The 14,988-nt window shown below is 53.7% G+C and overlaps 1 protein-coding gene across 3 annotated transcripts in view; it reads right to left on the bottom strand.

Annotated features, from left to right (window-relative positions):
• Prkce (protein kinase C, epsilon) overlaps positions 1–14,988 on the bottom strand; it is a 499,694-nt gene that overhangs the window by 19,681 nt on the left and 465,025 nt on the right. For 2 of the 3 annotated variants that reach the window (XM_013517553.1, XM_005390971.2), the window contains 2 exons: positions 11,942–12,130; positions 5,414–5,560 (listed from right to left, as the gene is read on the bottom strand). In XM_013517553.1, the coding sequence (XP_013373007.1) occupies positions 5,414–5,560; positions 11,942–12,130 (336 nt within the window). Of the gene's footprint in view, positions 1–449; positions 480–5,413; positions 5,561–11,941; positions 12,131–14,988 lie in introns of all 3 variants that reach the window. The other variant, XM_013517554.1, reaches the window with a different exon arrangement.

Raw genomic sequence — 14,988 nt, 5'->3', positions numbered from 1 at the left:
GAGAGCCCTAACTCTGTGAGGGAGCCTGTGGCCTCTAGGGGCATGAGGCCTTGCACCACGGCATGGACGCAGTCCAGGGGGCGTCCTTGGTGAGTCCTGCTCCTGCTCCAGCAGGATGGAAGATGAGAATGACATCTAATGGTCCTCTGGCCTCATGCTCTCACGGTCCCTGGACGGCTGGGCTGGCTTCAGGGAAGGGGCTGCCGGCTCTGCTGGGCTCCTGCTGGGGCCACTCAGTAAGTGAGGGTATGAGGGGCACAAGCCCACTTCCCAGGTTTTCTCTCAGCACAGCCCGGTCATGCAGGAGCATGCAGGAGGGGCCTCCCTCAGGGTCCTGCCATGCAGCATGGATGGCTGGATGAGACGATCATGAGGTTGGAAGGGGCTTCTATGTCACCGGGCCTGTGGGCTCACCTACCTGGAGAGACTCCCCACTCTGGAGGCCTTACCTTAAAGAGGGACATTCACACTGAAGCAAACTTGAAAAGAGAGAACACGTACACAAGAGAAGTTTACTCAGCCAGCATTTCCCTCATGGCTTTTGGTGCTCACTGAGGAGAGCTTGGTTTCTGGGGAGGCAGAGCTCGCCCTCCTACACTGGTGACCCCCACTCCAATGGTGAGGCCCTGGGAGCCATCGTCTCACGGTCTATGCTCTGGGGGCAAGGAATGGGTATCCGAGAGGGAAGCCAGGAGCGAGCAGAATATCCCCAAGATCTGCAAGGTCAGATGATCCCTTCAACCAAACATGTCACTCTGTCCTGATCGTCCCAAAAGAAGGTAAGCCCACCAGCAGCACAGGAGCTAAGGGTGCTACTGTTACTGGTGAGTAGATAACGTCACCATCCTGGAAGAAAATCCCCAGCAGATACACATGTGGATTCCACGTGTGGACATTTTTTTTCTGGTATCAAAGGCTTTGGCACTAGCCTGGCTGGCTTTCCTACTCACCTACCCCTCACTGCTGGGTGATGCCATCAACGTCCCCCTCTGTGCACCCTTGCTCTGATGCCAGACACCCTCAGAACACTGATTTGAGTAAACGCTGGCATAAAGCCTTGTCTGCTATCAACGGCATATTGCTTGCACAAAATCAGTTCAGTGTGTGGGTGGGCAGAGGCTGGCCAGGAGCGTGGAGGACAAATGAGAGGGAAATCTCCATACTGAAGCAGAGGCCGCTGGGAAGTGTCCTGGGTGAGGTTAGGACAAAAAGTGACAACCTGAAGGCAGGAAACCCAGGGGGAAACAAGGGCAGGAGTTACAGAGGGAGGTTTGTGCACCAGGGAAGCAGAAATCTCAGCTTAGCAAACTCCTCAGGAAGGCAAAAGCCCAAAGGGACAGCAGTTAGCTGAGATATGATGGAACACGGCCCAAGGCCAAATTCTAGCCTGAAACCTGGACAACCTCCCCTGTCTTCAGAGGGGCAGGGGCTTCCTGCAGAGGGGATGGGAGGCAGGCGTGGGAGCTGCTCTCCTCACACATCCTCAGCCCGGTGGGGATGACAACCAGGGAGAGGGCAGAGTCCGTGTGCATCTGTGTGGTGGGAGGGCAGGGCCAGGGCCTCTGGAAAAACATCCTGCTGCGACTAGGCCTTTCTCCAGTCTGAGACTGGCTGGTATGACCACTCTGCCTCCTTCTAACACCGAATAAGCTACCTGTTAAAGCCAATTCCTTCCTGAGTCAGACTGACAGGATATCCCCCTACCAGGTGACTCAGACTACAGCTAGCTGAGCAGCCAGGCGATACCTACTGAGTAGGTTTCTGGGGCAGTGGCATCCTGGTATGAGGTCACGGGAGCATGGCTTGGGGGCTCGCCCCAGACAGAGGAGAGCTGGAGTTGCCTCCCAGGCTGCGGTCCTTGACTGCATCACCCTGGGGATGCTCCGTCTTCAGATGAGGGGCATTTGTGCACCTGCCTTCCTGGCTTCTTTAAACACATGCCTGACATCTCCTTGCAACCACCTCCAACTGCAGGTTACTGATGTCTGCTCATAGGCTCGGTCTTTCCCTTCTTTCACTCTCTTTCCTTTGATGTGAATCTGTCCCTGAGGCCCAGGATCCCAGAACCTCACAGAGTCCCTGGCTGCTCTTTCCCAGGGCCAGGCTTTGAGCCAGCTTCCCTTTCTCCCTCTGTCAAAGCCCTTTCCTCCCCAGCTCTCCTAGGAAGGCAACAGATGTGGACTCAAGTTCTATGACACCTTCAGCCCACGGAAAGCCAGGCTTGAGGTGGAGCTCCCGTCCTAGGAGCAGAAGGATGGCTTCTGCGGGGTTCTACCCCACTCCCCAGTGTCTCCCCATGACCTCTTGTAGGTGGCAGTCCACTCTGCCTGCACTAAGTTACACCTGCTTACGGAGCACAGACGTGTCCTCTGAGCTGGGCATACACCCTGGGCCCCCTGAGTTGGTGGAGGGAGGCTTGTAAAAACTTGCTGTGAGTTTTCACACTGGCCCTGCTGGGCTTTCCAAGTCACTGAGTAGTTTAAATCAACTTCATATCTGTTTTTGCCCAACTCTAGCCTACAGGTGATGTAGGTTGATGCCAGCTCCTTCTTTCAAGAAAGAGCCTTGCACTTAGGACTTACTCCTGACAGCTAAGTAGCTACAAGCTATCCTCTTTTTCTAACTTGGATTTTCTCTTGAGAGAAAGCTCAGGTCCTGGGGACAGACATGTGATCAGGTACAGAAGGAAACTGAACCAGGCTCTGAGGGCCTGTACCTGAGTGCTCTGCGAGAACCCATGGAGGTCAGCCGAGTGTGACCAGAGACAGCCCCGGCACAATGCCTCATGCATTCTGCCGCCAGAGGTCTAACTTTCTGCTCCTGGCTGAAATCACACAAGTCTAATAATGCCCCCTCCTTGGAGTCCCTCATACCCCGGTCCTGAGGATAACCTGGGGTCTTGGGTGCAGAGCTGGCACACAGGAAGGCGGTTTCCCCGGTAATGGTGAGGGCTCTTTAGGAACTCACTGTTGGGAGCATCTGGATGGGACAGGTCCTTTCCCTTTGCCACCCTTTCAGAAAGTCCTAGCGGCTTGTGCTCTTGGACTCCTGCCCAGGGAAGTACTTCCTCCTGCTGGCTCCCAGGGGCTCCTCAGATCCCTGCCCATAGGAGCAGCACTGCGAGGGGCCAGGGCCAGCAGGAAGAAGCTTCCCGGCGGTGTGGGCCTGCACACTGGTGGCTGGGTGAGGTGTGGGCCTCCTCTTGGTTCTCTCCTCACTCTTGGCCTCTCCTGTGTCAAGTGCTGCCCAGGCCTAATGACCACAGACCCCACACGCCTGCCCCTCACAGTCCTGCCCTCCGTCCCCTCACTGAGGAGGGGCTGGGCACCATGTGTGCCTCCTTGGCGGTCTGTGCCCTCACTGCGCATGTGTCTCACTGGAAAGGCCGGAAGTCTCCATGAGGAACTCCTGGGACTGCTGGGGCCTTGGGAAAGGTTTGGGACAGCAATATCTCAGGGCTGCCTGAATCCCAGAGCTGCGTCTCCACTAGGATTGAGCAAGAACATCCAGAAGAGGCCTCTGGTGGTCAAGTTCTTGTCATCTGCTACACTCAGGGAAAGACTTGTCTCTGTAAGTCCCTACATTAAAATGGCCTTGGGACTCTATGGATAGAGCCCTTTCCTCTCTCCTTCCCTCCAAGGGCCTCTCTTCAGACTATGGCACAGCCACCGCTTCCTCTCACACCCTGGTGGCCCGCATTCCAGACCTTTCCACTCCACACCCAACAAGTGGGGTTGCTTCTCCACCCCCATGTGGCTCAGCTGAACCTGGTGCTCCCTCAGCCTGCTTAAAATGGTTGTGTCGACCCAGACTCCAGAGGAAGTTCAAGGCATTTTATAGACGGGCGCTGACACCTGCTCAGCTTCTGATGTCTTCCTGAGTTTCTGTTGTTCGGGCCTGAACTCTTTACTTGTGTCTACTGCCCACTGTTCTTGGGGTTGATTAACTTGGATTAAATCTAATATAAATTCATCTTCAGAGCTGAGCCTTTAGTTTTTCTTCTTTTTCTGCTAGGCCTCTGGTGAACGACTCTCCCATTCTGCTGCGGGCTCGGTTAATCTCGCCCTTCATGACCACCTGTGGAGGCCCCAGCTATCAGGCAGGATGGCACATGCAGGGGGCCCTGTGGCAGTGCGGGAAGAGTCCGCCCGAGGAGCTGGCACCCAAAATTTTCCCGGCCCACCAAACCCACAGCACGGGCTTGGCACACAGGGGCCCCGGGGTTGTGGCTAGGTCAGGGTGCGGGAGAGGTTACCAGAGAGAGATGAATCTAGTTCTAGCCTGTTCAAGCTGTGTGCTTCCCTGCAAAAGCCATGCAAACAAAGGAGGACACACACAAAGACTGATGACAGGATTGAGACCGAGGCTTGGCCCCTATGCCAAGCTCACTGTGCCCGTCAGCTTAGGGTCACCCTCATGGAACACTTCTGAGAACTGCAGCACTACCGACAATGGCTCCTCGAGTACAACAGGATTCTTTTCTGCAGATCCACAGAGCGCCTTCTCTGTACTCGGAAGTACGGAGCGCTCTCCTCTGACAGAATGCAGGTAGCTGAGGTGACTGGATGATCCTGAGGCTTCCCTGCCTGGGACCCCAGCCTCGTAGCTCTAGGCTCCTGGCCAATAACCTCTTACGTCATAGGCCCCACTCAGCTCCAGGAGCTGGCCAGCTGGCTTCCAACGTTCTCCATTTGGATGACTGAGGGCCTCACTGGAGCCTCACTACAAAATTAAGAATCAAGGTCCCCCTGCACCCACTGCCTCCTCACCGGAAGTGCACTGCCAGGCCTTCCCACTCCAGCAGAGGGCCACTGCTAAGAAGTGGTCTTTGCTTTCTGAGACAAGATCTTCCCCAACTTCTGAACTGCAGATACCCATTTCCCCCTTGCTGATGACAGGAACCCCACAAGCCTGCGTCTGACCGAGACCAGAGGGGGCTCTAAAAGGGCCCCAGCAAGTGGCCTCTTCCAGGTGAGACTCCCATGTACTCCCACTGGACAGTGAAAATGCCTTGACTTCATGCTCCACACTAGTGCCACATAATGACCACAAAATGAGCCACTTTCCTTCCACTGGGCTCCTTTAAAACAGTCCCATTTGTCTATAAAGAAACCTTCTTGTCCCGCAGCTGGGGCAGGCTAGCACCACTTGGAACGGTTTGATCCAAAGGAGGGAGTAAACCTGGACCAGAGGAAGAGGTTCTTTTCTGTGGCCATACAAGACGTCTCTCTGGCTACTGCCACAGGTTACATGTTTTTAGTCAAGACTTAGGCCGAAGAGACCGGCCATGGCGGCGTCTTCGCCACCTCTGGCTTGTGTCACTGTGAAACATGCCCTGCCTCCGGGGCACATGCAGTGAGAAGCGAGTGGCCGCCTGACCGGATGGGCAGAAGGGGCTTGGGGCTTGACTTACAATTCTCGGCTTGAAGGGAGGCTTGATCTTCTTCTGCTCCAGGAGCACCCAGTCGATCTCCTTGAAAAAGGGGTGCTGCTTGATGGCATCCTCGCCATTCTGCGCGGCCACGCAGCCCAGGCGCTTGTGCGGGTTCTTGGTCATGAACTACAGGATGAGGACACAGCACAGAATCACCCACATGGGACAGAGGGAAAGTCAGTTTGGCAGCGGGGCCAGTCACCCTCCACCCAGGCCTGCTTTTGCACTGTGGGAGCCCTATTTCTCAGGGGACTCGTGAACGTTTACCTAGGTGCAGTGCGTGCCGGCCACCATTCTAACCTCAGCAGAGGTATTCCCTGATTGCATCTTCATCCGATCAGCGCTGTTTCACAAGGGAGGTACTTGAGGCAGAGAGAGGTTAATTAACCGGGCCACCATCACACAGCTAGCATGGTATCAAGCTGAGATTAGGATGTCAGGCTCTCACTAACTCTCGGATCCCCTCAGATTCTAAGGCTCTCACAATCTTACAAACTCATTTACAGTGAGAGGGCAAGTCCACCGGGCTGAGGAAAGACTGCATGGGCAGGTAAACAGCCAAACGTACCTCCTGTCCCTCTCCTCTTCCTGGACCTGGCCCTTCCTCACTGTTTAAAATCGCACTGGTATGCTTGCACTTTTTGGTGGTGTCTTGTGACCCCCATATACCCAGGGGAGTTCATTAAATGGGGCAGTCTTGCTGCTCAATGTCACTTGCACTGATAGCAATATAACTTCAACTGAAATGCTCCTAGGTGGGAGTGTTTCCGACAGCCATTCAGGATACAGGTGTGCGCATGTTGTGCATGCATACACATGTGTGTATGTGTATGTATTGTGCACGTGTGTGCATATGTGTGTGTCCGTTCACCACAAAGTGGTACATTTCACAGGGTGAAAGCCGCACACCTGTACCATACAAAGAAACTAGGCAGGACAAAAAACACTCCAAAGGAATAAATCTATAATGGTTGAGTTTTAGGATTCATAAGCAAGGGAGATCTTCTGGGGCAGGGGGAGCCTCTTGCCCTCCCTGACCGGATGTGCTGGACAGCAGAGCACAAGGGCAAGAGCTAGATGTTAGGGGAGGAGGCAAGGGGACGGGGCCCTGGGGGACTCAGCTTAGAATGGGAGCAAAGCCTTTCCTTTTCCTAATCTTTCCATCAGAGAGGTCACCGCTGCCCCAACACCTTGACAGCCCATAGCACACATTTTCCTGTCTGCCTCGTAGGACCTTTGCAGTGGGAACCTTGTCTATTTCTCTGAGCCTCTGCTACTTCAATCCCTTGGGCTGAATGCCCCTCTCCAGGCCCTAGGGTTCTCTAAGAACCAGTCACAATGCTGCCTCCTGTGTGAAGCGCCCCCAGGCCCTCTCCTCTGTTGATAGCCTGGACTTTATGCTCATATAAACAGTAATTTACCTGAATATCTCTTTTCCTTGGGGAGCACTATGATTCTGAACTCAGTCCAATCTGCCCAGCACCCAGCTGCGTGTCTGCCTCTTGCCTTGCACTCAGTAAACTGTAATGACTGGGTGGGAGGGTGGTCCTGGGCCTGAAGGCGACATGAAGAACAGGCGGCAGGATGGCCACTTACTGCTGCAGAGGTTGCGCACCATAAAATTCTACAATGTCAACAGTCTTCTCTAGAGTTCAGTGTCACCTTCACACAGGCAGCAGCCCTGAGGGACAGCTCATAGCCAGAGCCACAGAAAACCTGCTCTGGCTCTAGAATCAAGAGACAATATGAGGAAGTGGGGTGTCCCAAGGCCGAGGGAGGAGAAGGCTCCTGCTCACTTCCTCAGCTCTTCCTGCCTCCCTCTTCAGGGGTGGGAGGGGCAGGGTGTATTGGGTAGGGAGGAACATCTTGGGGAACCTCTTCTGAGCTGCCAGGTCTTCTCACAGACACTAACCAGCTAACACAGCATGACCTCTGACTTCTGATTCTTTGCGGATCAAGATTTCTCAATCTCAGTGCCACTGACATTTGGACCACATACTTGGCTGTGGGAATTGTCCTGTGCATTGGGGGCTATTTGGCAACCTTCTTGGCTTCTACCCTTTGCATGCTAGTAATAACGCTCCCTGGTGCCAAGCTGTGTCAATGAAAACATCTGGAGACATTGCTGAATGAGTGCGTCTATGGGGGGAAGAGGCAAAATCTCCCCAGTGAAGAACTGCGGCCCTGGGTTATAAGAAATGAGGAATGAGAAGGCTCCGCTGCTGGGTCCACAGAGAACCACAGGAAGGTAGCTGAGCTGGTGGCAGAGCCCAGGCAGTGGCCAGCGCAGCAGACATGGCTCCCTAGCTCCTCAGCTGCTACAGGCTGCTCCTGGGTGCCAGATGGGGCCCTGGGAAATGGAGCAGGAGCAAGTTCCTGTCTCCACCTCTGACCATCACTTAGGAGCCTTTTGGTGGCCTGTGTGGCACCTGCCCCCATCACAGCTGCAAAGCAGAAGGACAGGCAGAACAAAGGGGCACCTGTCTGTTGAGATCCCCCATCCAGAGTAAACAAGGTATACGTAGACCCTTCTAAATTTGTAAAAATAACAATCCATATCTGTATTGCTCATATATACCTAAAGAAGTCCTAGAAGAATATATTAAAAAATTGATAAAACAGAGTCACCCACGGGCTTGAGAGTTCAGGAAGCAGGCAGATAAAACCAAGGGTAGGACAGAAAGCTTTCTGATGTATCCCTTTTTATAGGGTTTCCTCTTTTAAAGACCACGTGAGCTAAGTGTAGTGGCACAGTTCTGTAATCCCAGCACTTTGGAGGCTGAGGCAGGATGATCCCCATGAGTTTGAGGCCAGCATAGGCTACATAGCAAGTTCAAACGCAGCCTGAACTACATAGAGAGACTTTGTCTCAAAACAAACAAACAAACAAACAAACATATGAATGTATCACCTATTCAGATAAGCAAGAAAATAATGAAGTAAGTGAAGTCTTAATACATGAACTAAGAGAAAAGAATTCAGTGTGAAAAGTTGGGTGACTCAGTCCCTAAGGTGCATTCCTCCCTGCTGGGTGGTGTAGGGTACCCTTCTCAGACAAGACTCAGCTCTCCTGGAGGAAAGCAACATGGGGGCATTGGAGAGTGTTAGGCCGTAGGGCCACCTCTGGATGCCGAGAGCCTGTCCCCTCTACCCTTCCTAGGATCAGGTCAGTCTCAGTTCTGCACTGCTGTCTGTGATGAGGGTGGGAGACAGGAGAGATGCTCTTTGGTGTTTGTAAGGGAGGTGGAAAAGGCAACGGTAGCTCCCCAAACAATTAACTGAGACTGGGATGGGTTATGGTTTATGTCTAAAATGCCCCCCAAGTCTCATGGATTCGGAGGAGGGGCTTTAGGAAGGTGAGTGGATCATGGGGCGCTGTAATCATCATCGGGTTAATCCACTGATGGGTGCAGAGCTGAGTGCACTAATAGGAGGTGGGGGATGGTTGGAAGTGGGTTACTCGGGGCCTGACCTGGAAGGGTGCATTCTTATCCCAGATTCTACTCTTCTCTTCCTGCTCTCTGGCTGCCACGGGTTGGGCAGCAGTCCTCTGTCATGGAAAGGGCAGATGAACTCAGAGAGCCATGTACTTAACCCATGGAAACTGTGAGCCGAAAGTAAGCCTCTCTTCCTTCATGTAGTGGGTGTTCATCAGGACTTGGCCTAGCCTCCAGCCTCCTAAAATGAGTTACGGTGAAGGCCGAAATAAAGAGACAAGTAGTATGGTTTCGGGGGATTCAGGAAGGTCAGAACTCTCAAGAACTAAAGACCATGAATTTTCCAGATCATGGTATTTATTAGGCTTCTCCAGGTTGGAGGGGCCAGGAAGTGGAGGGTACAAAAGCCCATGAAAGAAGTTAGAATGAATGCGGTAAATTTTGCTAATTAAGAGAACTGCTTTATCTCTAGGTTGACATTTACAGCAGGAGCCACACGGCTGCAGCTGCAGTATTTTATAAAAATGGAATCAGAGCCATGCATCCTCAACTGTGGCCTTGCTTTGCCCTTTGAGGTATCACAGTATCACAGACCAATGCAGACCTCAACTATGGGGGGGTGGGGAGGTTCATTTAGGGCACACCAGCCACCACTCTCCAAGGAAGTCGCCGAAACCTGGGACAGACTCAGAAGTAAATATAGAAAGCTGATTGATGAACTTTAAATCCTGCTCAGAGCCACTCCGTAGTGGTCTCCACCAGGTGTTGGGTATTTTGTCCCAGGGATAGGGGAGTGACTGATGCAGGGTGAGTGACACAAGAGAAACATAGCAGCCTGGGTCCCTGTTGCAGAGAGGTGTCCCTCACCATGGGGGCTGGCACTGGGAGGAGGCTGGTCTGAGAAGGACCAGGCAGAGGGGCAGGCAGAGAGCAGTGAGGGACAGGGACGGCTGCAGAGGCCCGAGGAAGGGCTGGTGCACAGGTGCGTGTGGCAGGCCCAGCCGATGAGGGGTCACTGAGTGGTAGATGGGACCCACGCGGGACCTTGGGCCACACCGAAGATACGAGTCTTTCTCTGACCGCAGTGTACATGTGTGCTGAGTTTTCAAGGGGCACGAGGCAGAGGATCCTCAAAGTGCAAAGACGACAAGAAGGCCAGCGGCACCCCACAAGGAGATCCTGTGGCTCCCCAGGGGAGATGCAGCGGCGGCTCATGTGGGGTGGTGGCGGCAGGAAGATGGAGAGAGGCGATCAGAAGGGAACACTTCAGGAGGGAGGACGGACTCTGTGACGGACTAAACGTGGAGGGAGAGGATGAGATCAAGGGGTGTGCCCGCAGGTCCCCCGGGCAGGCAGAGGGTGGGGGCGGGGAGCGTTACTGAACCTAGGAGCACGGAAGTGATTTGGGAGCTTTGGAGCAGATTGACGGTGATGACTATGACGTCAGTTCGGGGGTGCAGTGAATGTGAGGGTCTCCGGACAGAGGGTGGAGGGATCTGGCTGAGACACCTACCCCTAGGCTGCGGGGCTGACTGACAGGGGCACAGCATGGTACTGAGAGGAGGCGAGAGTGCCAGGCTGGAGAGAGCGTAGGGGTGGAGGGGTACGGGGTGGAGGTGGAGGGTCCAGGGCTCAGTCCTGGGGAAGAGTGAGGCAGTGGCTGGAATTTGTTCATTTAGGGACCATACAGCTGCTAATGAGCTATACTAGCAAGGGACCAGGAAGGGCAGGGGTCAAAGACTGGCACCTAAGCGTCTGGCACCTGACAGGCTCGCTTTGGCCCCATAGTCCTTTTGATTGAACTGGTCATAATTATTTGCCATCCAGGAGATTTTACATACAGGTCTAGATTTCAGGCTTCCTTTTGAAAGACAGGACTGAGATGATGTCCACATTGCTACAGGGTAGCAGTTGGCTGTACCCAAGGAGTGGACACCCTGAGATAGGTACGGGCCATCCCGAACACTCTGCGCCCACATTTAGGTCACAGCCGATCACCTCTCGGCTCCTGGGGGCCTTTAACCACATCTGAGCTCTCACTGGGAGCTGTGCCTTCGTGCTTCTGCAGGTGCCTTAGCAGTGCCTGTGCACACCGGGCTCTCGGCCCCCGGAGGTTCCTCTGTGAAGCAAGCTGACCACGTTCCTGCCCTCGGGAGCTAACTTCCTTGTGCAAAGAACCAGGCAGTAGACGTAACAGATAATTCACGCAGGACCTCAGAAGAGGAAAATGCTATCAGGGATAAATGAAGCAGTGTAATGGGGCACAGGGAGGAGGGCAAGCTCTGAGTTTTCAAGGAGTTAAGACTGAATAGACCTCGCTGGGGAAGTGCTACTGAGCCAGCACTTGAAACCACCCAGGGGACAGCAGGAGAAGTGGCAGCAAAGGAGATGAAGAAGCATCCGTCCAGCCAGTGAACAGGGCTGGGAGGTTCCAAAGTCCTGGGGGCCTCAGGGAGGCTGGGTGAGGCAGAGGGCAAACAACGGATGATGCAAAAGAGACAGAAAGTACCCGTATCTCCAGACACCTGCACAACAATTTAAAGACTTTTTAACACTTTCATACGATGACTTTGCATCTATGACAGTGACGTAAGTTTCTCTGTAAAGCGCATACGTAAATAACTAAACACTGGCTGCGTGGATCCGGAGTGGACATCTTTTCTGGGATGCTCTCATGGACACAGGTAGGAAATGTCCTCGCCAGCCTCCCTTCCACGCTTCCCCACTGCAGACAGGCCCCATGTGGCAGCGAAGGAGGATCCCACCCCAAGTGTAAGGGGCAAAGGGGGTGACACGTGTTGGGTTGGATTTGCCCCTGAGCTGAGGGAGACACTGTTGCAGGAAGCACACACACACACACACACACACGCTGTCCCTTTCCCCAAGAAGAGCAACTGTCCCATGCCTCAGTCTGAGCGGTACTTTTGGACTCAGCCTGAACTCCCACTCCACAGTAAGCAGAGGTAGGGGACAGGGAGGGAGGAGAGGGCCTGTGTGTGTGTGTGTGTGTGTGTGTGTGTGTGTGTGTGTGTCCCAGGGAACAAAGCCCCTGGTAAGGGCGGTGACTCACAGCTTTCAGGATGCTGACAGCCTCCTTGCTGAGCCAGACGGGGTACAGCACATCGTCGTGGAGGATGGATTCAAACAGGTCGTCCTCATTGTCGGCCTCAAACGGGGGCTGCCCAGCCATCATCTCGTACATCAGCACCCCCAGGGCCCACCAGTCCACGGAGGGGCCGTACTCCAGCTCCTGTAGGATCTGTTCAGGAAACAGGCACATCAGGGGCCACCAAAGACCGGGCCCTGGCAGCACACCTGCCACAAACACTGCATCTTCGTTTCCATCCTGCTCCTCCAGGAAGCAGAGCCCAGTGTTACCTCCGGGGGAAGGAGCTGAAACCCGCACATACAGTGAGAAGTGAATTTGGAGACACTCTTTTGGAAACCAACTATCATCTCTCCAAAATCTGCAGTCTGTCCTTTGGGGGAAACAGCTTCCTTTGAGCACCAGATGAGGTCCCTGACTTGGATTTAGAGCCACATTAAAAAACTGCACTTTTTTTTTTTTTTTTGGTAATGGGAATTGAACTCGGGACCTTGCACTTGCCAGGCAGGTGCTGTGCCACTGAGCTATCTCCCGGCCCTAAAACTGCACATTTTGACACTAACATCAGGGTGAAGGGAGCAAGAAGCAGATTGAGAGAGACACAAGCCAGGGTAAGTTAAGTCTCCTATTTTACAGCTAGCCACAGTGTGCTGACCGCCCAAGTGGACAGGTAACCAGAGCCGTCGTCTTCCTTAAATGGTGACAGTGTTAAATTGATCCAAGCCCTGGGCTCTGGGGAAGGAAATTACCGAAAAGAAGTCTCCCCACCCCTTTGTGTTCTACCCATCAAGGACCACTGTGCTCTTGTGTATTCCAAGAAATGGGTCTATGAGCCCCAGGTGCATACCCCCAGTATGCACCCCTCATTTACCTGCCCTTTAAAGGCCCCACACTCCCCCTCTTCTTCGAGGCCAACCTCGTGAATGAGCGTTCTCCCCACCCTCATAGCCAGAATTACATTACCTCCCTGGTGGTCTGGTGCATTTTGTCTTTGACAGTGGGTACTGGCCTTACTAATGCCCTGTCTCTCTTTTTTTCCTCTGGCCAAATGTACACAGTCAAAGTCACCTAGGTTAAATGCACGTATGACCATTGCTAAGTATCCTTCTAGCGCAATCCCAAAATGCATGGGACTAAGAAGAAAGACTTAGGTGGAAGTTTGAAAACGTGCAAAGTTGAGGAAACTTCTCATTTTGGAGTTGATAAAGTATGTGAGAAAAACGCAGCCAGCTCGACATTATTAGGGTCTGGGTAATACTTTTGGTCCCTTGGCCCAGTGGTTAGTGCACCATATCTGTTCAGTCAGAGGCATGGGATCCACTGTGTTCAAGAGCCAGAAAGTCTGCTCTGTTCAAATCCCAAAGCTGGTTCCTCCCCCAGTCTTGAAAGATCCAGCACTCACAGCGGCTCATCACGGCTTCCTGGCACCACCAGTTTCTGTCCTTTAAGGTCATGCTCGCAACGTGTCTCCTTCAGAAAGCTTTCCCAGATATTCCCAGCTCTTCCTCCTGTCCTCTGACATCCGAAGACCCTGCCTGCTCCTAAGGTTTGCAGGTGCATCACATGTTACTGAATTTTAGCTATTTTTTTCATGCCCACCTGTCTCCTTAGGGCATCACTAAAGCGCCAAAGAGGAAGGGCTCTAGCACTCTTCTGAGCCCACCGCTGTGCCCAATCCAGCCTGCCCCTGGAGACAGCCAGCATTTTTGTACCGCTGTGTGTATCTTACTGGATGTCCTTGCTAATCCCTGGGCTCAGGGGGTGCTACGTGCTAAGGGGCCCCCTCCAGCCTCAGGAAGAGGGGACTCCTGGGGTCTGTGACTCCGTGGCATGGTAAGACCTTCAGAAGGGCTGTCTCTGCTCAGGCTGTCTCTGGAGGCTGCTATGGAAACCACAGAACGGTCCCCTCCACCTTCCCTGGGCCCTTCCTGGGGGCCCTTCCAGAGCACAGCTGCTCCGGGTACATTCTACATCTTCTGTAGAATCCCTTTCAGGCTTAGCCCTGATTCTCCGCTTCCTATTTGCCTTGCCAGCAATGGAGACGGTGAAAGGGGCAAGGCTTTGCATGCCACGGGAGGGCAACGCCAGCAGTGGGTCAGAGCTGGGGTGGGACACAGGGGCAGGTGTTGGGGCTTGGTGACGCCAGGTGTGGCCCAGGGCGGGCAGCCACTTCCCAGTGAGCAGGGCCGGGTGTGGAGAACGGGGAGGGACGCCGGAGTTCAGCCAAAGGTACAGCGGGAGGAGAATCCTTCGGCAGAGCTGGGACTTCAGAACGGGGCTCTGGTTTCAGGGTCAGGCTCTCCTGCTGAAATGGAGGCTCACGCCTCCTGCAACATTCCCGTCTATAATCTCATTAGATTCTCAACGCAGCTTACCCAGGTGGGTAAGGCAGGCACCACCGTTCCAATTGGAACGATGATGAAGCTGAGGCTCCAAAATGTCTCATGACCTCGTCAAGGGCAATTGGGGGCATTCTGGTCAAGTCTGGCCCTGCTCAAATCATCCTTCTCAGGACCGTTCCTCCTGCCCTATTATACAATCCAACAACGAGGACAGTGACCAAGCCAGGGTTCACTGTGGGCTGAGCACTGCGCTAGGCATGTTAGAGGCCACCTTTCATGTCATTTCCCCACCAGCCCTTGACAAGGGCAGCAATGCCTTGCTCTGTCAGCTGTCACTTGCCTGTCACGGACCAGGGATGGTTTGCCATTCTGGTGTCCTGCTGATCCTGCACACTGCACGAAGGCCGGAGCAGGAGGAGTGACTGAGCTGCCCTGTAAACAGACCTCAGGCCTCCTTGCATGGAAGCTAGTGGGTGTGTTGTTCATTGTAAAGTGAATGTTTGTCTTGGGCAGGATCTGTAACTACTGCCCCAGGCTGTCGACACTCTGACTCTGGCATCAACTCACAGCGGGACATGAATGGGGCATTCTCCTGACACAAGGAACATGAGGAAGGTGAGAAAAGTGAGTCCCAGTGGAGTGTCCTCACTTTCACTTATTTCTTCCTGA

Source organism: Chinchilla lanigera, unplaced genomic scaffold (assembly GCF_000276665.1).
Source record: "Chinchilla lanigera isolate Chin_1 unplaced genomic scaffold, ChiLan1.0 scaffold00040, whole genome shotgun sequence".
Taxonomy (NCBI): domain Eukaryota; kingdom Metazoa; phylum Chordata; class Mammalia; order Rodentia; family Chinchillidae; genus Chinchilla; species Chinchilla lanigera.
Note: the sequence above shows the minus strand (reverse complement) of the source record. Positions and strands in the feature narration are given on the sequence as shown.